The sequence below is a fragment of the Enhydra lutris genome, unplaced genomic scaffold, assembly GCF_002288905.1.
Source record: "Enhydra lutris kenyoni isolate GAN:26980312 unplaced genomic scaffold, ASM228890v2 scaffoldscaffold1, whole genome shotgun sequence".
Lineage (NCBI taxonomy): Eukaryota > Metazoa > Chordata > Mammalia > Carnivora > Mustelidae > Enhydra > Enhydra lutris.
In genome coordinates, this window is record NW_019154085.1 from 104981113 (window position 1) to 105005728 (window position 24616).

General features: G+C 54.6%; 1 protein-coding gene across 1 annotated transcript in view; it reads left to right on the plus strand.

The window, feature by feature from the left end:
• Positions 1-1185: 1185 nt before the first annotated feature.
• LOC111144403 (GLI family zinc finger 2) overlaps positions 1186-24616 on the plus strand; it is a 180906-nt gene continuing 157475 nt past the window's right edge. The window contains exon 1 of the mRNA XM_022498674.1: positions 1186-1327. Coding sequence (XP_022354382.1) covers positions 1186-1327 — 142 coding nt within the window. The remainder of the gene's footprint in view (positions 1328-24616) is intronic.

Genomic DNA, 24616 nt, shown 5'->3' on the forward strand with positions numbered 1-24616 from the left:
TTAGTTATTAGCAGTATCTGTGAGTGATGAGGCACAGTGGTGCAGGTCTCGCTTGTGACCCAGCACTCAGCTGCTGGGGCATCACCTGTGCCCTGCACCCTCCCCACTACACCGTGATCCCCCTCTTTCTAACACACCCCACGTCCAAGCCCTAGAAGGCCTGTGATCTCTGCATCCCACCACCACCCCCTTAACCCAGACCACTATCGTGTCTTCCTGGGTCATTCCTGTGGTGCCCTTTCCCCCCAGATCCGCTTGCACACAATTGCAGAAGGACCCCGATACGCTATCAGACCTGTCACAGACCAGCCAGCCTCCGCACCCGCTCCAGGTCCGTGGCTCCTGCCTCTGCCCTCTGGCTGCCATGGGTTTCCTCAGGGCTTCACGGGGCACCCCATTCCATCCTCAGGGGGGCAAGGCAGTGGCCCCTCCCCTCCCACCCCATTCTATCCTACTACTTAGCTTTCTCTTTTTGTACTACTTCTCACCCACTGAAACATATAAATATACCTTTATTTCTCCTGCTCTTCTATAGGATCCCTTTCCCAAGTAGAATGTAAACTCTGTGGACTGTACCTTTGGCACCAGACGAATGCCTGATATATAACAGGGGCTTAAAAATGTGTGGACTGAGTTTGCGCCAGAGAGTAAACAATGGAAAAATCTGTTGAATGAATGAATGAATGCATGAATGCACAGATGCACAAGTAAAGGAGAGGTGGATCCTGGTGAGCAGGGATGGAACAGGAAAACAAGGGCTTTCCTTCGAGGACCCCTAAGTCATTGTTATTCTGTTTATTCTTATTTTCCTGCGGTCCCGCCTTGGAGGCCGTTTCTTTGGACTTCATTTCTCCAAGTGGTCCTTGCTCCTTGTCACTATGGGCTGTAGGATCTTGGGACTCAGATCTTAAAAATCTGGGGTAGGGGGCAATGAATGCGCTTGGCTGGTGTCCGTGAGGTCGTTTCCGAGAAGACCAGATGAATCTCAGAACTAATAATTCTCAAAATTAATTAAACCCTCCTTCCCAATTAGAAGAGAATTAAGTGGGCTGCCTCGGTGGTGGCGGCGGGCGGCGGCTGGGAATCTGGGTCGGCGGATCCCGGCTGGGTCTGGGGGCAGTCCATGTTAGTGAACGTCTTTGTCTTTTCCTCCAGGGCTGTCACCCAGGACTATGAGCGGCTAAGATGGAGACGTCGGCCTCAGTCACTGCCACGGAGAAGAAGGACGCCAAAAGTGGGAGCCTGGAGGGTGCCGCTTTCCCCGACCCGGGCAGGAAGGCTTCTGCTCTCGCAGTGGCCGCCGCGGCGGCGATAGCTGCCCACGGAGGTACGCTGGGCGGGCAGCAGGCGTGTTTTTCATTAGCCCGTTAGGATTTAATTAGACGGGTGGCCGATGTCATCGGGCAGGCATGCTGGGTTTATGGGGGGCGAAGAGGAGGGCGCCCCCCACCCCACCTCTCCACCCCCACCCCCGCTCCCGGGGATCGCAGGCCCAGTGATGTTCGCCAGCAGGTTTCTGGGGGGAGGGGGCGTCTGGCCGCCCTCAATCTGCCGGGCTGCCCCAGGTGCGTTCGCTTGGCACATTCGAGATGTGCCAGAGACACGGCTCCTGGCCTCTGGCCCACCAGGGACTATTTTGGAAAGTAATTGTCTCCTGATCCCTTCTGGCTGTAATTAGAGGGTCAGGTACGGAATTTAGTATCCTTAGGTGAATTTCTGGCCAACTTAATTATAACAGAAGGACTCCACGAGCCACAGCCTCTCATTTACTGCCCCGAAGAGAAATAGTCTCTGGTTTCCACTGGTCCGCGCCAGCATCCCGTCGGGAAAGTTTGGCGGGAAGGAGAGACCTCCCCTTGCGTGCGCGCAGTCCATCTGGAGGCCGCAGAACTATTTCTGTCTCTGAGGAATGGAGAGTCTGAGATTTCTTTTCTTTCCCTTTTTATTCAAGTGCATTTAGTCATGGCCTGTTGCTCCTGCCGCTCAGGCACAGCTCAGGGAGCAACCGGGGGCAGAGACGCCCTCATGGCTCCTGGTGTGCAAGCATGGGCGGGGCTTCTCATGCTTTGATGCGCTCACACATGCGGCGGGGGCGGGGTTTGCCCAAGTGCGGAGCCCAGTTGAGCCTGTCGGGCAGGCGGGGCGGAGTTTCTGCATTTCCCACCGGAACTCAGGTGAGGCTGGTGTTCCTGGTCCACGCCTGGCGCAGCTGGTGGCTGGAGCGCAGGGAATCGGCAGAAGCTCGGAGCGGGAGGAGGGAGCTGGTATTTCTAGGAGTGAACTGGAGGACCTATGGGTTGGTGTTACCACATTTGTTTTTATTCCACCCCTCATCCCCGCCCATGATTCTCAGTTGGATGCTATTATCAGGCCCTGCGGCCCAAGTCAGGAGAGGGAGAACGGAGCCCAAGCTTCTTGCTCCCATGGGAAGGTGGGCGTTTGGCCTCCCTACCAGGATGTTGCCCTTGGACCCTTGTCCCTCCCTCTGCTACCAGCTGCGTGGAGGAAGGAGCCAAAGCCCAAGGGGGCTCCCCACACAGGGTAGTGTCAGGAGAAGAGGGCAGGGAGGAGTGGGGAGGGGAGGCTGAGAGTGGGAGGTCCCGTGGCCTGTTCCCCGGGCTGGCTTGTTCCAGGCCTGGCTATGTCTGCATGTGATCTGTTCCTTCTCCACGGCTAACCCTGCCCTGTGGGGACTGCTCAAGCTGTCCCTCTCTGCCTGATGGACAGACATAGGGCTCTCTGTGGCCTGAGGCAACTCTGGCAAGCCTGGGCCTCAGTGCGTCTCTGGCCTGCCCCTGAGCCCTCTGCTCTCCCTGCCTCGGCCTGGGTCAGCCTCTCCCGAGACATGAGCTGCTGGGGAACTGCCACACAGGGAGATTTACTGCCATCTGCAGCAGCAGAGAACAGACCTAGGCAGTAATTAGACAGTGATTAGGCTGTAATTGGGGGAAGCCCCGCTAGCGTCAGATCTGGTTGTCACCAATGGGCAATAACAGCGAATGCTGGAGGGGATCTCAATCTGGGGGAACGGGCAGCAGGCCTATAGCTTGGGGGACAGTGGTTCCACGGAGGCATCCAATCCCACTCTTCCCCACCCGCACCCTCACCCTTGGATGCTGACCCTGCCCGCCCCTGCAGGCCTTTGTCCCCTCATTCCCCAGCCCCAGAGGAGCACTTGGTGGATGCGTTTCCAGCAAAGGGTGGGTGCGACCTGTCTTTGAAATAAGTCGCGAATCAGGAGCAGCTAGCCCCGTGGACCCCCCTCACTGCCCCTTTCCCTTGGAACGGGGTATCTTGGAACCGGGGCACCGGTGCTGGTGGACCATGACACCATGTTCCATGGGTGGGGGTTTGGGGAGGCCCAGTGGTGCTGCCCAGAGGGGACTGGCCTGGGTCCTAATTGCAGCCACATCCCCAGGGCTGTGCCCTTTTCCATTCTGGGCTCCATTTCCCCAGATGTCCTCCAAAGTCTTCATGATCTTGTGATAGTCTTCCGACACTGAACACTTAGGCGGTTTCTGGTTTTTCACAGTAGGAAAATCACAAGGAAATGAAATATTTTTGCCTACAGAGGTATGTTCCTTCTCAGAACCAGAGCCATATAGTCCCAGTGGCAGGATTGAAGCCCCTGGAACCAGGAATGGGGTGGCATTGGATCACGCGGTCAGAAGATGGCCTGGAATATAGGCTACCCCTCTCTCCACCCCACACACATGTCTGGACACCTCGCAGCCTTGCCAGTTTGTAGGATCTGGTCCCTTTGTTATGGTGGCTGGTCGCTCACCATGGTGCTCCCACCTTCTTGGACGAGACTCAGCCATCCTCTGGACTGATGTGTGATAAGCCACAAACACTCAGCTTGTGTGTTCCAGGAGAGGAGACTGATGAATCAAACTGTAGAACATTTGTTGAATAGAACATTATGCAGCCACTGAAAATGTTTATCAAGACTTTATAATAATGTGGGGGGAGGATGTGCCTGTGTTCTAATAGTAGGTGAAAAAAAGCAGGGTACAAACCATATCTTACCTCTGTCACAACTTTTAGATTACTTGGAAGTATCATTAGTGGTGGTCACCCAGATAGGACTCAGGGTGATGGACAGTGCCTCCAGGAAGCTTATTCCTTTGGTTCTTAAGGACCTTCGGCCTTCTAGAACCCTCTATGAGACTGTTAACTTCTCTGAGAGCAGCAGTGGGCTAGAGCCAGCCCCTGCTGACTTGTATGGATGGAATGTAGATATTGTCCACTTCTTCCGCTCTTGACGTTAGGTTGGTAACTAGAAGTTGGCCACAGTGGGAGTAATTAAGGCAGGAAGATTGGCAAACCCTACAAATCCGGGCTGTGTGCTCCTGCCATCTTCTTCCAGAGCCTGTCGTTGGACGTCTCCCAGCACACGGAGCTGCTGGGCACGAGGCTGAGGTGACAGGCACATCTATTTTTCATGGGTGCTCAGAGCCTCTCCGTTTTGTAAATGAGACTGAGATGAGGTAGGGAAGGGACTTGCCCAGGGTTACCTGCTGCTTTAACAGAGAGCAAGGTCTGAGGCTCCATCTCTTCCCTGTAACACTGTGAGAGTCTTTATTGGTATTTGCTTTCCGGTGGTGACTTTAGACTGTTGGTGGGTGATTTGGGTGTTAAAGCCCAGTCCGCTGGGACATGATGGTACCTGTCCAGTCTCCACACCAGGCATAGCAAGTCACTCCTCTGTCCAACAGGCTGACTGCACATTCACTCTTCCAGATGGCCAGTTCTTTGAGATCTGGGGCCATGACTTACTTGCAGAGGAACCTGAAAAGTCACCTGGGCTGCCTGGCCCTTGTTGCTTTACCTCCGTTAGGTATCACGAGGCTGGACCTGCTGGGAGCTAGGCGTTGCCACTTGGAGTCGCTACCTCTCTGAGCCCACATATGCACAGCAGAACAGGGCAGTGGCAGAGGGCGAAGCAGGACTTGTGGTCAGACTGGGAGCAGCTTCCGTGAATCACCTGTCTGGCGGGAGCTGACAGCGGAAGCCCAGGCCAGTGGGTCCTTTCCCAGCCTCTTGAACTGTGGTGTTAATGCTTTGGAGGCCATAAATCTTTTTTAAAACACATTTTGGCCCAGAGCTTTTTTCCCCTTTAATTTTTAAAATGGCGTAATTTTAAAGGCAATTTGATTCAGATGTTTTTCATTGCTTTTCACCAAAACTGCCCAAACACTGTCGTATTTTCCTCTGCAACAGTGGGTTTTCTTTTCCAAAAATATGTCTGAACCTGTCTGTGTGCCTCGGCTAAGCACCAAGGACCCAGCTACTCCAGGCCTCCGGGCTGGGACAACTGGAAAGTCTGGAGCCATAAAACTTGGAACTGAGTCTTAGTCTGAGAGCTTTGCTAAGTCCCTGAGGTCACATAGCCAGACAGGCTTTAGAAACTCTGTGAGGCTCCTACAGTGGCTCCATCTTACTGTCGCGGAGCGCCTGCCATGTGCTGGACCAGGGTCCTCCCCGTGTGGTCCCCCACCAGCAGCAGGAGCATCCCTGGGAGTTAGGCACTGCCCCCCCCCAGGCCTCCAGGAGCACTGCTTCCGGGAGTGGGGCCCAGCAAGGTGGGGATTCTGATGCCCTTGTTAAGTGTTGGGCCCTCTGTGTTCTAGCTGCATGTGGAGCTGCTAGGGGACAGTTACAGGAGACAGCATGTGCTCACACTGGCCTGACCCAGGGCACCTCATAGGGAGTGGCTGCTCCCATCGCTGCTCTTCTCCCAGGGGGGCACAGAGAAGCAGTAGGAAACAGCTCAGACCCTAGAGCCACACCACCCTGGTAAGGCCCTGCTCTGCTAACCTTGGGTGCATCTGAACCTCCATTTCCACATCTGCAAAATGGACACAGTCATGATCCCTACCTCACAGCACTGTGAGAATTACTTGTGTCAAACACTGTAAAGTGGCAGGCACTAAGTGAGGTCTGTGTGAGGCCCAAGTTAAGTCTCTGCTTTATGAACAATTGCTAGTTTTCCTTGTCTAGGCCCTGGAGGCTCCGTCTGACTTAAAAAGTCTTCCCTTCACTGGTGACTCTTTCTAGTTGACTTGTTGAGGCTGGACAGGGGGTAGGAAGACCAGATCTCTGCTGTCTTTCTCCTTGAGAGTGGTGGAGGGAGCCCTGGGCTGGAGATCGGGCCTGAGTGGATGTCCTGCTTTACTGCATTACCCCAGGCTCTCCTGGGTAGGTGACCTGAGTGGGTCGCTGGCCTTGCCCACTCAGCCTTCTCCCATGTACACTAGAGGGTGGAGTCAGACCAGAGGTTGCCGAATCTGGCCAAGCCCCAGCATCCCATGAGACAGCGGTAATAAATGCAGATCCCCAGGCCACTCTAGACCTCCAGGAATGGAATATCCCACAGCCGGGGCCTGGGCGTGGGTGTGTTGACACAGGGTGCTGCTGGTCTAAGGCAAGGAGTGTATCCCTAGAGGAGGGTGCACTAACGGGGTGCCGCGGGTTCACATGGACTGGGCGGTGACCTGCCTGTCTACCAGGCTTGAGGACTGGGTGACTCTCGGCACATGGCTTCTTGCTGCAGGGAACTTCTGTGCCCCCCACTGCCCAGCCACCCCTACATCTAATTCACTGGCCCTGCTGGCTTCTTCGAAACTTTCTTCCAGAGGTGAGCCATTCCTGTCAGTCTTGGAATACTACGAAAATACCAGGGTCTGTAACCAAGCCAGGTGTTGAGCATTCTCGACGAGATGCCAGGGTAAGGAAGTGTACCCAGGTCACCTGGACCTTACTGTGCCCGGTCATTTATAACTGCCTCTGAGTCCCTGGTGTCTTTGCCCTCTCTCTGTTTCTGGGCCATCCCCCTAGGATGCTCTAGGGGCACGGCATTTTTTGTTGACCTCCCCTCCCCCCCAGCAAGGCAGACACCTGATAAATGATTGGGGAGGGAGGGGAGTCTGATGCGGTAATGCCAGGTGCATACAAGTGGGCTGGTGTGGCCTGCTGCCCCCAAGGTCCCCAAGGGCCAGGATCAGTTGGGCTGGCCTGCTCCTTGGCCCTCCAGAGGCCCTCTGCAGCTTGCCGAGCAGGCCGGCCTCCCCGGCCTCCCTGGACGGCTCCTCAGGGGCCACACACTTCCGCCTTGGGCTGGAGGATTTGCTCAGGTGTGACTAAGTGGGCAATTATTTAAGTGATTTTTAGGATGGCTGTTGTCACTGTTGCAGAGTTGGTTTTAATGGCCCAGCCACATGGAACAGCCAGTTCCTATCAGACTTTGTCCAAGAACAGAGTTCAGTCCTCCCTAACGGCTCCCTGCACCCAGGAAGTGGGATGCAGTGCGACCATCTGGATGTTTTTCGGGGTGGGGGGAGGAGGGAGCCTCTGAATGACTTAATGACACCCTGGTCCCGTGCGCCAGGGCTGCACTGGAGGGTCGGGGCCCCTGGGGCCGAGGTGAGGGTTGGAGACTCCTTCCAGCCCCCAGCAGAATAGGGTAGGAAGGACCCGGTCTATTCCCAGCTCCCCACTGTTCGCCATGTGCTCTGGAGTTAACTTTTCTCAAGTCCGTAGAGTGGAGGTGGTGATGGGCACTACACCTGGCTCTAGGAAGCTGAAATGGAAGAGTGTTTAGAAAATGACCATCAGAGGGTCTGCGTAGCGACAAAATAAATGTTAGTGACACGAAGGTGAATGTCCATTCCTCTTGCATCTCGTGGTCTCATGCCTCTCTGAGACCTCAGGCTCCTTTAAAGGTTGCTCTGAACGTCACTCAAAATGGCCCTGTCGGCTGAGCACCTGACTCTTGGTTTCGGCTCAGGTCATGACCTCGGGGTCAAGGGATCGAGCCCCATATCGGGCTCCATGTTCAGGGGGATGTCTGCTCCAGATTCTTCCCCTCCCTCTCTGAAAATAAATAAATCTTACACAACAAGCAAAACAGCTGCCTTCTAAATCAGAGCAGGTGCCCCACTTTGGCCCCAACACAGCAATCCCTACCCCACCTCGGCTCAGTGTTCAAGGCCCAGCCCTGGGTCTGTGCTCTTGGAGCCTTCTGCCGGCTAACCTGGCCTTTCCCCCTTGGTTTCAGAGGCCAGCGCACACACATTTCCACTTCAGACCCCCATTGTGTGTTTCTGGCTGGAGCCTGTGAACTCTGCCCCCAGGGAATCGAAGCCCCTGAGGGCCGTCCTTGGTGGCTCCAGCTCCTGTTTGCTCCCCGGGGCCCTGGCCACGCCTGGCAGACATGAACTCGCATCTTGTGGTCCATTGTACATGTTTAACTATTGCAGAGTTGTGGAAAGCTTCAAAGCCATTTCCAATTATAGAACTGGGAGGAGGGGCGCCTGGGTGGCTCAGTGGGTTAAGCCGCTGCCTTCGGCTCGGGTCATGATCTCAGGGTCCTGGGATCGAGTCCCGCATCGGGCTCTCTGCTCAGCGGGGAGCCTGCTTCCCTCTCTCTCTCTCTCTCTGCCTGCCTCTCCGTCTACTTGTGATCTCTCTCTGTCAAATAAATAAATAAAAATCTTAAAAAAAAAAAAAATCTGTAGAACTGGGAGGAGCCTGAGAGATCATCTTGTTCAGATCTGTTCATTTTACAGATGTGGAAGCCAAGGTCCAGAGACCTGAGGGCACAGAGGGTCATCTGGTGACACCCCTGGGACCGGAAACCAATGGGCCAGGAATTGCCCATGGGATGGGACCCAGCTGCTCCTAGGCCCTGCCCCCATCCTGTCCCAAATCCCAGCTTCCCCAGTTGATGGTGTTTATGTTGGAAACATTTTTCTGACGTTTGGTTCTGTCAAAACTAATTTTAGCATTTCTAAAGCTTGGTAAAAAATACAGTCTCATTACTTTGATGTCAGTGCATAGTTTACTATTAGTATATTCTGGGCTTTATCATTTTCGTCATGTTTAACACGGCTGCACCAGGCATGCACTATTATATCTGGCTTATTTTACATTCCTGTCCGGAATTATTTATTTGTAACAATTTCCTCTCTATCAAAAGACACAGCTAATGCTGTGTTTTAATGTGTTATTTACACACAAAATAACCTATTTACAACTCAGTGTGCGCCAGAGGGAGAATGGATGGGCCCCAGTTTCCTGCGTTCTGTTATATCGGAGTTTAACAATCTGGTTTGCTAATAGAACCATTTATCATTGGTGTGGGGGGATAATTTATTTTATGTTTGTGGCCAGGTCTAACCGCCTCTGATCTTGGGGACATTTTGAAGATAATGAAGTCAGGCCGGGTGTTTGGGGTGGAAGTGGGGCTCCCGGAAGAGGAGGGGGACCCATGGCCTTCCAGAGGTGGCCTGGGTGCCTCTGGGTTCCCTGAGCTCGTGCGTGCATCCTACAGATAATTCCGGAACCCTGATCTGAGATGGGGTGAGGTGGAAACCCTACTTTTGCCCTTTGGGAGCTCCCGGTTGAAGGCAGCGGGGGACAGAGAACAGGGCACTAAGGGGATGCTTGGGAGATGGTGACCAATCCCGTCCAGGAGGCTTCATGGGGAGGCAGCCTCGGAGCTAGGCACTGAAGGATTTCACCAGGATTTCACCATTGTAGGGTTTCACCAGGTGCAAAGAGGCAAGAGTGGGCAGAAGGGGCAGCAGAGTGGCCTGGTGTGAGAGCAGGGCCATGGGAGGGAGCATTTGGCCCATGTAGCTCTAGACTGTGCCTGAGAGGGGCTCCTGCCTCTTTGGCAGGTGGAGTGTCTAGCTTCTCCTCTCGTCACCATGCCTCAGGGCACCACTCACATAGGTTTAAGGCAGACCCCTGCCAAATTGTCAGTGTCCACTCACAATTGCTCCCTGCAGGGAGAGGGGTCTTGGTAGGAGAGACTGGACACAAGGAGTCTGGGGAGGGGTCCCTCAGTCTGGCAGCCAGGCAGGGCAGGGATGGCCAGTGGCACCTAGGACTGGTGGGACCAGGGAAGGACTGCTTGGGAGTGAGGCCTGGGGGTGTCTGGGGCTCCTGCGTGGATGTGTGCCACTTGACCATGCAGGCCGAGGTCCCATGGCTCTGTTGGTGCCTCTTTGAATGCACACTGATGGGCAAGGAGGGCAAAAGAGTGCCTCTGAATGAACCGCTGCCCTGGGAAGCCTGTGCCAGCACTGGGGCGGAAGGTAGGAGTGAGGGAGGGGACGCGTCCAAGAAGCCATAGTCTCTGTCCCCAGGAGGTGTGGCCCCGTGGAAAAACCACACACCCCCACTCACAATACAGCTATGGCCAGTACCTGATGCCTGGAGTGATCAGAATCCTTCAGGGAAGGCGTGGGACCTGAAAAGGCTCTGATGTCTGAGTAAGGCCCTGGTAAGCACATGGCCTGCAGCTGCGGGACCCCTCTGACCCAGAGGCCTCCAGGGAGCAGCTGCACACTCAGATCACCTAGTCGGGGACAGGTTACCACAGTGACACTCTCAAGTGGGGCAGGGCTTAAGGCAAGCCACAGGGAATGGAACATGGAACAGCCAGCTCCAGGCTGGCCAGCATCGTCTGGGGGCTGAGGCTTAGGCTTGGACGGACAGGGCTCCAATCCTTGCTCTGCCCCATCGTGGTTGCGTATCCTTTGCTGATCTGAACTCCAGGGTCTTCACCTTAAAAGTGGACAAAATACTTCTCTTTTGAGGGCGAGGATTACAGAAAAGCAGTGTAAGGTGCTCTGATAGTACCTGGTGTATAGTGAACATTCTCTAAACAGTGGTTGGTGTTTTCAGGATTATTGCTTTTGTTGCTAATGTGAGTATTTCTAGAACTATTTCTGAGAGTAGCACATAGGCATCCAATAAATATTTGAGTGCGAGTAAATGAATGAATGGATAAACAAACGCGTGGATGTCTGAGCAGAATCTTTTTTTTTTTTTTTAAGATTTTTTTAAAAAATTTATTTGACAGAGAAAGACATAGCAAGAGAGGGAACACAAGCAGGGGAATGGGAGAGGGAGAAGCAGGCTTCCCGCCGAGCAGGGAGCCCAATATTGGGCTCGATCCCAGGACTCTGGGATTATGACCTGAACTGAAGGCAGACACTTAACAATTGAGCCACCCAGGTGCCCCCTGAGCAGAATCTTTACAAGGAGTTGCTGCTTGTCCATGATGTACAAGAGGGATTGGCCTTCTAGCCCAAGAAGCAGCATGTGCAAAGGCCCTGGGAGCTGAGATTGGCCCTTCTAGCCCCTTGGGGAAGGAAGGGCTCCCTTGGCTCCTCAGTTCCCTAGCACGAGCTGCAGTCCTGGGACTGGAAAGTCCCATGATACCATGTGCAGAGGCCCCGTCCTGGGTCTGTGACCTGTGGATGCTGGAGGCCCAACCCAGCCCAGCTCTGGCTGCTCGTGGCTTGTTTGGACCCTGCTACAGGTTCGGCTGCTCTTTTCTCTTGGGCAGACAGGGTGGATAGGGGTGGAGGGGCTCTGGCTTGAGAAACTGTCCTTGGCCCTGACCCTGAGCCTGGCCTGGCTGGCCCTGCTTCCTGTGGCCATGGATTGCCAGCTTGTGTTTGTGGGGCCTGGGGAGTCTGAAACCCTCATACCAAGTAGCAAGGCCTTTGGCCTGAGGAGGGTCGTTTCTGTGTCTGGTTTCCACCCCACTTTGAGTAGTGACCCTGGAGAGGAAAGTTTGGGTTTTGTGTGGGGCCAGGTGGAGGACATTAGGCACAGTCTTTACAACTTCCTCGGTCCCCACTGTTGTGGAAATGAAGGAACGTCCAGGGGACGCTGCATGAGGGGCAAAGCAGCTGGTCCTGTGTGGTGTGAGGGCTGTCAGGACAGGAAAGTGTTCCCAACTCTGCCTGAAATTCACCCCTTAGCTGTCGCCTTGGCTGCAAGTGTGTGCAGAGGCCCATGTTGTTCTAGTTCCCTCTGTGTGGCCTGAGTTACCAGGAGCAGGCCCCTGCCCCGTGATAGCCTGAGGGCACAGTGTACCTGGGAGTTCTCACGGGAAGAGGGTCAGAAAGGGAGGTGCAAATTGCCCAAGACACACATTGCTCCCTCTGCAAGTTCTGAGGCTGGACGCCAGTGAGACCCTCGTCGCATTTGTGGTCCCTAGAGTCAGCGCATGGGTCACATCTCTCCTGGCTCTGTTGGTGAAAAGGAAGGCAATGGGTACCTTCAGTCAGAGGCAGGCAAGCATGGGTTCACATCCAAGTATGAACATGGGCTGCCCTCACCTCATCTGTGAAATGAGGGTGATGAAGCCCCCTGGCCAGCTGCGTAGGGCATGAGGGTCTGGCACGTGGGTGAAGGGACAGTGGTGTCACCTGCCTGAGAGGGCCTGGGCGACTCCTGGTTGTATCATCAGTGGCCAGGCCCATGCGGAACTTGCCAGCGGCCCACAACAAGTGCCAACGTCCCAGGCCCTGGCTTCCCCAGCTCTGGGCCCAGGATGGGATGGGGAAGAGGAGGGAGAGAGGAGACAGCCATTCACTCTGAGGTACAGACCCAAGAGAATTGGAAACAATTCCACAGTTGGAACAATCGTGTTCAGATGTTCACAGTGACACGAATCACAACAGCCCCCAAACAGAAATAACCCAGAGTTCCATGAGCTGGCTAACGGGTAACGCAGTATACTCGCGCATGGAATATGATTCAGCCACAAAAAGGAACGCGGCACCAAACTATGCTTCAACACGTGTGAATCTCAATGACATTACGCTCTGTGAAAGCAGGCAGACGCAGAGGGCCACGTATCATAGGACTCCATTGATGTGAACTGTCCCAAACAGGCAAATCTATAGAGGCAGAAAGTAAAGAGCAGGAGGGAATGGGGAGTGACTGCTAATGGATGTGGAGCTCCTTTCTGGATCATGTAATGTTCTGGAATTACATTGTCGTGACAGTCGCACAACCCTGAGAATATAGTAAAAACCACTCACTGAATTGTATACTTTCGAAGGGTGAATTTTATGGTATGTGAATTATATCTCCATTTCAAAAAGAGAGGGAGAGAGGGAGGAAGGAAGGGCGGAGGAAGGGGTGGGGGGAAGAGAGGAGGGAGGAAGTTAGGGAGGATGAGGGGCAGGCCCAGCGCAGCCTGCTCCCCCAGCGCCTGTCCCCAGGCTGCGTGAGCCACGCTGTCCCTCAGGGCATGACCTGGTTCCCCTGGCCAATGAGCAGCCTCCCCAGCCAATTCTATAGGCTCCAGAAACTCTAAAAATAATTGGAGTGGAAGGAGGGTGTTTAATGACAAAGTAAATAATTACATTAAGGGTGTGAGTTTGGAGGGAGCTGAGTAAATCACTTTAGAAAGAGCACCAGCCTCCAGCTAACTTCCAGTCCTTTATCACCAGGCCCCGTCCTCCCTCGGTCTCTGAATAATTGATTGTGGCAGGCTTTGTGGGCCCAGCCGCAGCAGGGGCTGTCGGGGTCAGGCGGGGCCAGAAGAGCTGGCCAGCCCGCAAGCCAGGGTGCCCTGCCAGTCCCACCTGCTACTCCAGGTAGATGAGCCCCCGGGGGTGGGGAGGCATAGGTCCCTGTCCTGCTGGAAGTCAGGTGCTTTGCTGGGAAGGACCAGGGCTCAGGGATAGGTGATAGCCCTCAGCTGGAGAGGGCCAGCTTCTTCTGTGCTTCTGAGAATGAGGAGCTTCAGGGCCCCTGTGGCCCACTGAGGCCCAAAGAGGGAACAGTTAGCCAAGGCCGCACAGTGAGCAAGTGACAGGTCTGGTAAGAAGTAGACCTGGGACTCCCAAGCCCAGCCCTGGGGTGGGCACCCAGGATGGGTGGGCACCCAGGATTGGTGGGCCTTAACCAATCAGTGGTGTCCCCAGCACACGAGGGATGATACAAGCCTTCCTCAGAGCAGCGTTAGGGGGTGGGTGCGGGGGAGTGCCAGGTGGTCTGTGGCTCCTGGGAAGTGGTACTGCTGGCCAGGGTCGGCACCATGAGGGGTGCGGTTGCACCCTCCCACCTTCTCTGTCCTGGCCCAGAGGCCCTGGGTTGCTCCTTCCCTCCACTGTCCTCTCTTCCTCAACCCCATAGCCTCACCTGTCCTCAGCAAGTCCCAGCCTGTGGCTCCAGGGCCCCCTTTTCCTCTCCCCGAGCCTCTGCCTCGTCTCAGGCCGGCTCTCAGCCAGAGGCCATGGGGGATGGGCTGATGGCTGGACTTAATACTAAGCCCCAAGTGTGGCATTTGTGATGTGTGAGGCTATAGGAAGACAGCTGCACCTCGGCCGGAAGCGATGGCTCTTCTCTGATGGAAACCGAGTCAGGACGCTTAATTGCAAGGGAGAGAAACCCACTTAGGCCTTCCCAAGCTTACATGGATCCCGTGGCCTCCGTAACTGGACAGCCACAACCAGCTGAACTCGAGATTCCAGAGATGCTTTTGGGACACTGTCTCTTTCTCTCCGTCCTCCCGGCCGGCTTGCCCCTCGTTTCCCATGCAGGCAGCCTCTCCTTACCAGGTGTTGAGAACTGCTGCAGGGGAATGTGGGCCCGGCACCCTGAGCTCTCCTGGGGGAAGACTCTCCTTCCAGGTGATTCTTTTTTTTTTTTTTTTTTTAAAGATTTTATTTATTTATTTGTTAGAGAGAGAGAGAGCATGAGCACAGGCAGACAGAGTGGTAGGCAGAGGCAGAGGGAGAAGCAGGCTCCCTGCTGAGCAAGGAGCCCAATGTGGGACTCGATCCCAGGACTCTGGGATCATGACCTGAGCCGAAGGCAGCCACTTAACCAACTGAGCCATCCAGGTGTCCCCTTCCAGGTGATTCTAACAAAAGTCCAGGGCCTACTCTCATTGCCCTGCCTTGGACCCCCCGCACCCTGTGAACCAGTCACTGTGACCTGGCCATGTGCTCTTATGAACACTTGCTGGTAAGGGGAGGGTCAGCCTCCTTGACCGGTAGGGACTGGGCAAGGGAGGATGGGCCCCCTGTGATGCTGGCCAGGCCAAATAAAAATGTCCACCTTGCTTCAGCCGGTTGACAGGAGGGGGATACCTTGGGGGTTTTGGGCACCTGTGGACACTCGCCAGTGAATGGAGTCAGGGCTCTGGCTCTTCAGAAGCAGGGAGCACTCCTCTGGTCCTCTCTTCCCTGGACCTCCTCCTTTGGGCGACCTCTGGAGTGCCCAGGCCTCTCTCCCTTCCCTCCTGGTCCTTTTGAGCTCCCCATGGGAGCACATGACGGTTTCAAGAAGTACCAGGGGGGAGCCTTAGAGAAGTGACTAGAAGTTCCAGGGGTAGTGCTGTTAAGGAGGGTTTCTTAAAGAAGGAGGGACATGTGGGAGAGGGCCCTGAGAAGGGGACATGAGCAGAGGCCTGAGGGTGAAGGGGCAGGGTAGGGACCAGAGCACCTGCATGAGAGGAGGCATCACACAGAGGTAGGAGGAGAGATGCAGTTGGAAAGGGAGCTCTGAGTGGCTGTGGGGAGCCTTGGATGCATGCGGGGAAATTTGGACCATGAGCAATAGAGAGCCATGGAAAGGCTCTGAGCAGGGGAGGGACATGGAATAAACGTACTCTTCTGCTAGATTGACTTACATCCTGTGACTTGAAGCATTCCATCCCCACTGAAGAAATGCAGATGACTTCTAAGGGATTTCTCTGCTTTTCAGACCTTCCTCTCTCACTCCTACCCTGCCTCTTTTCCATCTTTTCACAGATGTTTTTTGGGGCTTCACATATGCTGAGCTGTGTTCTAACCTAGATGCCCCGGGCTGTTGTTAGCATCATCTAGAAGGAGACTCTTCTCCATGCGAGCTGTGTCAGGCCCACGCTCACACACGATAGCTCTGAGCCGACAACACACGGTCCATTTCTTCTGGAACTGACAGCCCAATTGGGCATGATAGGAAGTACCCAGAGAAATGACTATGCTGCGAAGAATGTCGTCTGGGTCCCCCGGCTGGGGAGACAGGGCTGGCCTGCCTTTCCCAGGGTTGTGAAAACCACTGGGTCTGTCCGAAATGCTGATGAGGCAGGGTGGAAACCACTTGCAGGGGTCGGAGAGGCTGATGAGCTGGGGCAGGGCACTCCCCCACCATCCCCGTGTGGGGAAGTTGGGATGCCGAGGGAGCAGCTGGGGTGGAGCCCATGGGGGAGACACCTGGACTCTGAGCGCTGTGAGCACAGGGACAGCTCCTTGGTCCCTTGCATGGGGCGGGCGTGTCCTCCCTGGTAGGGCTGAGCTCAGCACTGAGGCAGAGGCCCCGTCACAGTGCTGTCCCTGTGGGGGCTCTGAAAGGATCGACTGCAGTGGTAGCCTGGGGGACCCCTTCTCTCTGTTTCTGAGCCATCACCCTATCCTCTTTCCCTTTTTCTGGAATGTTCCTTCCCAGGCCATCCCGCTTAGGTCTGGCCCAGGTGGCCTGTCTCCTCACCTGGACCTGTCTGTGTGTCCCATCCTCCACTCTTGCATGGCAATGGAGGTGAGCGTCCCCTGTCTGGTAGAGGCTGAAAGCCGTGGCCGTTCTTCTTGCCATTCATTGCCGGGCCTGAGTGAAGGTGTGGGAACACGTGGCCTTGGACTGAGCAAAGATGTGGGAACACGTGGCCTTGTTCTGTTGGGGTCTCTGAACCCAGAGACACACGGACCCTCTGTTCCTTGGCAGCCGCCATCCCCTGGGAGCCCTGGGAGGTCCTGAGGAGGCGGCCACCAGGCCCTCCGTGACATCTGTGGTAGTGTTCGGGAGAATTTTGTGTGCCACGGAACGTGAGACTCTGCCTCTCTCCTGTTGGTGTCACTAACGCTGACCAAATGTCTCGGCAGGGCTGTGGGTGATCAGACATGGTTTTGTGCATGTATCCCCGAAGAGGAACCAGAAGCTTCTGGGATCTTAAAAAACACAAAATGAAACAAAAAACAGAGTCAGTGTTTCCCTCCACCCTGATTCTAGGAACTTCATTACTTTGGGACTGTGGAGGGGGCAAGAGCGGCCTTTGAAAGTTTTTCCCAGCAGAGGTGGGGGCAGAATGGACACCCTCAGAAGATGCGGCCTGTGTGTCCTTGAGCTCCCCCATCCCAGAACTGGCCCAGCTGCACACCCAGAACAGCCTGACCCGCTCAGCTGGGGTGTGTCCTGGGGAGGAAGAGAACCCAGCCCAGGGTCAGACTGAGACTCTCTTGGTCCTGCTTTGCTAGAACTTCTCAGCTGGGTGGCTGCCAGGGGGCAGATGGCCCCCACTTCACAAGTGTGCTGGCTCATTCCCTTGTCCGTGGTCTTGTGTGCACGGATGTGTCTGGTCCTTCATCATGAGGTGTCCCCTTCCCACCCTGGTCCCCACAGCGCCTTGCCTTTCTTCGGGACAGCCTCCTCCCCACCACATCACCAGACCCCCCCTCCACCACTGCCTGGGGCCACCCTGTCCTGAGCAGAGAGTCACCCCCAGCCTCCCTGACCCTCAGACTGTGGCTCTGGTTTGAGGTTCCTTGCACACAGGGCATCCTAGTTATAACGCTTAGAGAGTCTACAGTGAGGATTCTAACACACATGATCTATTTGGAGGTGTAGGGAGGGGATGGAGGAGGGGAGGCAGGAGAGGGAAGGCACCATAGCAAGCCAGCTACTACCAAGAACTACTGCACTTTTACCCCAGGGGCAGACTCCAGGACCCCGTGTGATCCATTCCGCCCAAGGGGCAAGCGAGCCAGGGTCCAAACACCACCAGCTCCTGTCAGTCCTTGCTTGAGGGCTGCTCTGGCACTTCCGGCCTGTTCGGTTGTCAGGCAAATGGGGCTCTGGGGGCAGAGAAAACCCTCAGTTAACCACCAGGGCTGTGGACCGGAAGTTGGGTGTGCATGAGCCAAAGTGGGAAGGGTGTGAGGACAGGAGACTCTGCTCTGGAAAGACAGAGGTGGTGCTTAAAGGGCATCATTTCTGGGGGTTTAGGCATCCTTTTCTCTGTCCCTCTGGGTGTCAGAGTGTGCTACAAGGGGTACTTCCAAGGCTGAGGCGAACAACTTGGCTGTTGCCAGACATCAGTGCCTTCATGGGGATGAGTTTCTCAGATGCTATGTTGAGAGACTAAGTTTGATGGGGGAAGAGCACGGGAGGACAGGAAACAGGCTGCTGCTCAGAGAAGGGGCCAGAAACGTGCCCAAGCAACCCAAAGATCCCCTCGCTGTGTCATCAGAGATAAGGGCCCATGTTCTGCCTTCTTGAGGCCTGGCAGCACCGGAAGTCCTGGGAATCAGGGACTATCCTCCTAGACTGGCCTTCTGGAATGGAGGAGACCCCAGACCCCGAGCCCCAGGGATGAACCTGATTTACAACCAGTCACTAAAAATATATACAGTGGAATGAAAGCTTCTGTTACTGAGGCAGGCTCTCTCCGGCCGTTGTAAAGATAAGTAACGGCAGTTATAAGGCCACTTAAACCCTTACCTTTGGGGTATAAAGGGGTCTCTGCAGACAGTAAGTCTTTATCGAGAAATGTTTACTCATAAAAAAACACAATGAAGCCTGGGAGAGAAGGCATTGGCATCTCAGCCATCAGGCATTCCTGCCTTTATGGAGCCAAGGCTCTTCATAAGAGGAGATGCAAATCACCGTGGCCCCAAGTTGGGGGTGGGAGAAAGTTAAACCTGACTGCTACCTCCTGGGGCGCCACCAGCTGCCCCAGTTCCCTTCCCCCATTGGCGGAAGGGACCATCCTGGTGGCAGGGTGCTCCCCTGGTTCCCCAGCACCATGGGGCCAAGTCCAAGCACAGGAAACGTGGCCCCCTGCCCGCCTCTGGGGTCCCACAGAGCCCCTCCCACACGCCGGCCCCTGGTACCTGTGCCTTTGTGCGCTTCTCGCTCTCCCTGGGATGCCCACCTCTGCTCTCCTACCGGGCTGGCACCTGCTGGTCCTTTTGGGGCATAGAGGCTTCCCAAAGTGTCCAGTCCCTTAAAAATTACCAAAGACCCCGGAGAACTTCTTTTTATGGTGTACTATCTTTATCAGTATTGACGGTACTAGAAATTTAAGGTGAGAACGTTTGTAAATGTTTTAATTTTTCATCCATTTAAAAATAACAGCACCCCCACTGTTTTTATCAACAATAACTATTCTCCAAAATCAGAAAGTTAGGGGGAAGAATGGGATTGCACTTTTGTAAATCTCTTTCATGTCTGGCTTAAGGGAAGGCAGCTGCATGGTCCTGTCCGCTTCTGCATTCGCGTATCAATTGTGATATGTTGTTTGGCTTGAAATATGTGGAGGGGATCTGGCCTCCCATAAAACAGAGTCAGAAAAGGGAGGGACGTTTTAAAAGCCTTTTCGGCTGATTGTAGATATGCTTCTTTGATAACACGCGGAAACTTGACACGGGGTTGTTTCTTAAAATTACTCGCAACAGGAAATCCCAAACCCTATCAAAGACCTACCTGGTTTTTGTTTTTAAGATCTACTGGTCCCTCTTGCATTTTGAATGGCTGTTTGTTTGTTTGTTGTTTTTTACCCTCGCATTATTTTGTGTCATTGTTTGGAAATCCCGGCCTTTGTCTTTGGGAACCTGTGGCTCATGGAGTGGGCGGCACCGCGATAGAATGAGGGAGAAAGACAGGTCACGGCTTAAGTGTATGATGAAAACATGGTGACTGTGCCCCTTGGCTTGAAAGAGGACCATGCTTTATCCCATCCTTCCTCCAGACCTTATGGATTTCAGCTGAAGCCGACCCGGACCTGGAAGCACACCGAGAAGGGAGTTCTTGGCAATGACACGTCCGCTGAGCCACATTGCCACGGTACAGAGCCACCCCAGTGCCTCCTCAGGGCTCTCTCCCTGAAGTCCCCTCACCCTTGGTCCCATCTGCCCTCTGGCTGCATTCTCTCCCTTCCCCTTCCTTGTTGGAGCCGTCTCTGCTCTCTGCCTACATGCTGTACCCTTCAGGAGTGTGCCTATCCCTTCATCCAGATGGCTCGGTCCCCGTGCTGCTTGGTCCAGCGCGTGGTCTTTATGCCTCCTCTTATGGACTCACCAGTGTTTGGTCTCACGCCCCCAGCCCTTTCCTTCCCTGGTTTCTGGATACCATACTCCCCTGCGTGGTCAACTGCCCCTCCCTTCTCCCATGACCCAGGGTCCCAGGGGCCTGTCCACCATAGGCCACCTCTGTCACACCCTGGGGTCCCACCTTGTCAGCTGTCTCTGCCCTGAGACTCTCACACTGAACACACCTATCCAGTGGTCTGCCTGTCCTTGGACTTCTGGATGCATAACCGTTTCCTCCCTACCCACGTCCGCACCCCCAGCCCCCTCCCCCAGTCCTGCATGGGGAAGCATCATTAGCCCCTCACTTGTATATGACAGAAACTTAAGGGATCTCTGTCCCCACAAGGCCCATGAGTCAGGATGCCACGGGACCGACCATGGGTGCACCTTCCTTTTTTTTTTTAATGATGAGGTTTTAAAAAAATTTTTTTATTTTAATTCAATTAATTAGCATACAGTATATTCTTAGTTTCAGAGGTAGAGGTCAGCAGTTCATCAGTCGTAATAACACCCAGTGGTCATTATATCACGTGCCCTCCTTAATGCCCATCACCCAGTAACCGCATCTCCCCACCACCCTCCCCTCCAGCAAGTTTGTGTCTTAGAGTTAAGAGTCTCTTATGGTTTGTCTCCCTCTCTGATTTTGTCTTATTTTTCCCTCCTTTCCCCTATGGTCCTCTGTTTGGTTCTTAATTTCTACATATGAGTGAAATCATATGATAATTGTCTTTCTCTGATTGACTTACTTCACTTAGCACAATACCTTCTAGTTCCATCATTGCAAATGGCAAGATTTCATTGTTTTGATGGCTGAGTAGTATTCTATTGTATATATGAACTATATCTTCTTTATCCATTCATCTGTCAATGGACATCTGGGCTCTTTCCATAGTGTGGCTATTGTGGACATCACGGCTATAAACATTAGGGTACAGGTGTCCCTTTGGATCATTCCATCTGAATCTTTGGGGTAAATACACAGTAGTGCTGGGTCATAGGATAGCTCTATTTTTAACTTTTTGAGGAAACTCCATACTGTCTCAGAAACTCCATACTTTCTACAGCTTTCATTCCTACCAATGGTGTAGGAGGATTCCCCTTTCTCCATGTGCTTCCTGTTACACACAAGGTCCAGAGGAGTCCCCCAGCTGGCCCACAGGGTCACAATGAGTGGGGAGGCCTGGAGAGGCTAGAGTCTGATGGAGTTCTGGGTTCAAAGCCTGTGCTCCTTCCCTGCCCTGTGCCTCTTCAGGTATACTGTCCTTGTTTCAAGTGACCCCTTGAGAGGTCAGAGCTGCTTGAGCCCTAGGCTGGCAGAAAGGTGGTAATAAGAGCCAGAAAACTCCAAAGAGCCCCAGCATCCATCCCCGTGGGGATAGCAGTGCTGCTCTGAGCCGGGGATGGTGGTGGAGACTGACAGCACCTGCCCTGGGACTGAAAGGTCTGAGCCTGGTACGAGGGCCGCCGTTTGGTGAATCTAGGAGTTGTTTTTGTGTTTTTTTGTTTTATTGTTTTTTGGGTTTTTGTTGTTGTTGTTGTTTTGTTTTGTCTTGTTTTTCCTTCCATCCCAGAAGAAAACAGATCTACCTCCGTAAGCAGTCCTGGGGAGGGAATGTGTAGGTGTCACAGGCCCAAAGCAGAGATAAGGGTGTGTGCTTTTTTGGAACCAGCTAGGCCCCCAGCTGCTGCTGGATGTGTCAGGCATTTAGTGCGAAGCCAAGGGCTGGGCCAGGTCCTGGCACTGCTCATTGCTTATGGTGGGGGAAGGGGGCGGTCTGCAGGTAGGAGCAGGAGTGTCTCCTGCTGATCTGTTAACAGGCTGCGCCTCTCTCTCCTTGCTCCCCCTGCTCCGTACCCGCACCCCCAACCCAAGCACAAAGCACTTCTGAGCTTCCTGAGTCTGTCTGGCTCCCAGCACGTCTCTGCAGGGGACCTCTCCCACCCCACCCCCATATTTTCCTCTAGGCCTCTGCCTCTAAATCCCAGGGCTCCTTTTGGGCCAAATTCAATTAGTCAATTCTGTTTAATTCAAAAAGCATTTGGATGTTTATGGAAGGCCTACTGGTTAGCATGGTGCCAAGGCCACCCGGCTATTAAGTGGTTCAGCCGGGACTTGAACTTGAGTCTGCCTGAGCCCTAAGTCAAGGCGCCACCTCTTCCTTCACCGGGCTGCCTCTTCCTCCACCTTCTGCTGGTAACTTACTTATTGGGAGTAGCCAGAACGCCCTGTCTTCTTTAACTTATACCCACTTCCAGCTGATGTGCTGGGAAGACCTGTAAATCTGCAAGAATCCAGGGACACTGAGTTAGGGCTCAGGAGGCTCTTCTGTGGATGGATTATACCCTGCTTGGGGCAAGGCCTCTGAGTTGGAGGTTTGGGGCCCAGGGGCTGCTTGTCGCTTTCTGGGTTATGGTTGGTAGAGATTGCCTAACTGGTGAGTGACCTCCGGGGGGTGAGATTTGTGCTACGCTTTGAAAATACCAATAGTAGACGGTTCAGAGTCATAGAAAGCTGGTCATCGAGACTGCTTTTGTATTCCCTGTCCACCCCTTCTTTTTTTCCTGCCCCGCCATTCTTTTGCTGGCAGCCCCGATGGCAGGGACATAGAATTCTTTGCCATGAGACTTGGTCTCAAGAATAGTAAATCTTAGGGACCCTGAGACCAGCCATTTCTTCATCCAGTTGTGAGTACTGGCCAGTCATTGTGCCAATCACTATCCAAATACCCCACCATCCAAGCCCCTAAGGAACAACCCAGCCAGGAGGAGGGACCGACAAGAGCATGGTTAGGGTCTCGGGATGGTTAGAGACTTTGAAAGAGGCCTGTTCTAGGGGCTTTTTCCTGTCCCCAAGGGAGAAGAGACAGGGAAGGCTTCCCAGAGGAGGCATGCCTGGGACCGGGTCTTGAGGGATGAATGGGAGTTCGTTAGGCAGAAAAATTGGGCATTGAGAACAGAGCATGAACATAGGCAGAGGGAAGGGTGGCAGCTGAGATGACGTGACTCTGACGTGACTCTGCTTCTCCTGAAGTATCCCACCCCAGAAAGAGTGGGGTTGACAAAGGCAGGCAAAAGAAAGATCTAGGCCGGTCCCTTTATGCCTTCTGTCTGCTTGCCTCAGCTGAGTTTACTGCATTCCCTCTGGCTCCCCGAGAATCAGGATAGTGGTGGAATGCGGGTGGGTTTGGGAAGTTTCTCTTCCTCTTACCCACTGAGCACGGGCTCTCTCCTCTCCTGGGAGTTCTCGGCAGGCTGTTGCTCTCATAGTCGCTGAATTCACAGCGGCTCTGCTCTGGGGCCCCGAGTAGGGTGACTGTGAGCTTTCCTCCCAGCTGGACGCCCTGGAAGCCCGAGAGGGTTAAACCACCAAGCCAGCTGTGGAGCATTAGTCCCCTTCTCCAGGCAATAACGTCAGAGGCTGAGCCAGAGAAAGAGGAGCTGGTGGCAGGAGGAGGCAGAGGGCTGCCTCCAGGCTCTCCCGGGTGGGCTTCCCGCCCCAGCAACCCCCAGGTAGGCCGGCTGCAGAGGTGGGGGCCTCAGGAGGACAGGCGGAGACAGCGCCCTGGGCCAGCCAGCGGACATGAGTGGCGTGAGGGCCCTCGTCTGTCTCTGTGGGAGTTCTCTCACAGCGGCAGAAACTTCGGTGGAAAGGAAGGGGTGTGCGTTCTAGGGACGGGAGCTCTCTCATGGGGGTGGGGTGGGGACTGACTTCCTTAAAGAGATGCTGGAGTGTCCCGTCAGCCCAGCGGCAGGCAGGATGGGCCTCCCTGCAGCTTCTGGGGCCCCAGGGAGCTGCTCTGTTCCAGGCCTGCACATCTCAGTGCTGTGTACAACCCCGAGCGGCCAGCACAGCCGTTGGCCGAGTGGCTTCGGTATGTGTTTTCTCGGTCTGCCTGGGGCAAGGAGGCCTCTCGAAAGGGTTGCCATGTGCCGACTCAGTGACTAGTGTGTGGCCTCCCCGTGGTTTCAGACACCTCGCCAAGACCCGGCAGCACCCCGCCTTCCCCCGGGGAAATGGGAAAAGTGTGTGCGCTCCTTCCTGACCGGCAGCCTGTCTTGGTGTGGCCTGCCCAGCCTGCTGCTGCCTGGACGGGACAGGGTGTCTCTCCTGGGGGCGTCTGTGCAGGGCAAGTTCTGCAGGTTCCAGGGTTGCAGAGGTACGGCCTGCTCTGTGGTGAACAGGCTCCTGGACTTCGGGGACCGCATTTACTAGGCCTGGTATGTGATGATTTTCCTATTTTGACTGCATGTGGGGAGAAGAATATCCAGATTAGGGGTGGCCCGCGGCTCAGCCGAGTGGCATCATGAGTGGACTTCTACTGTAGACCTGACAGACATTTAGGGTGACCGGCTGGGACTCAGTGTGGCCTAGGCTGTCATACCCACAGAGGGGCACTCGATGGGGTGTCCAGGGGCTGGCCCATCCGGCTGCCAGGCCCAGACTCACTATGGTGGGGTCTGCCTGGATGCTGGGCTGAGGGCTGGACCCAAGAAGGAGGAGGAGAGAATCCAGATAGGTCCAAAGGGGGTGAGCATTCTCAGTGGGCAGTCTGACCCCAGGCCGTCTGGCCCTCCCCGCCCCCCAACTCTTGCTCTGTTTAGGTGGGGGGAAGGCTGACTTAGACTATTTGGGAAAGGCTACTTGGGAAAGACCCTTTTTCTGCTTTACCCCAACTGGCCCTTTACAAGGTTGCTTAAGTCTGTGCCATGACCCACAGAGGGAGACGCAA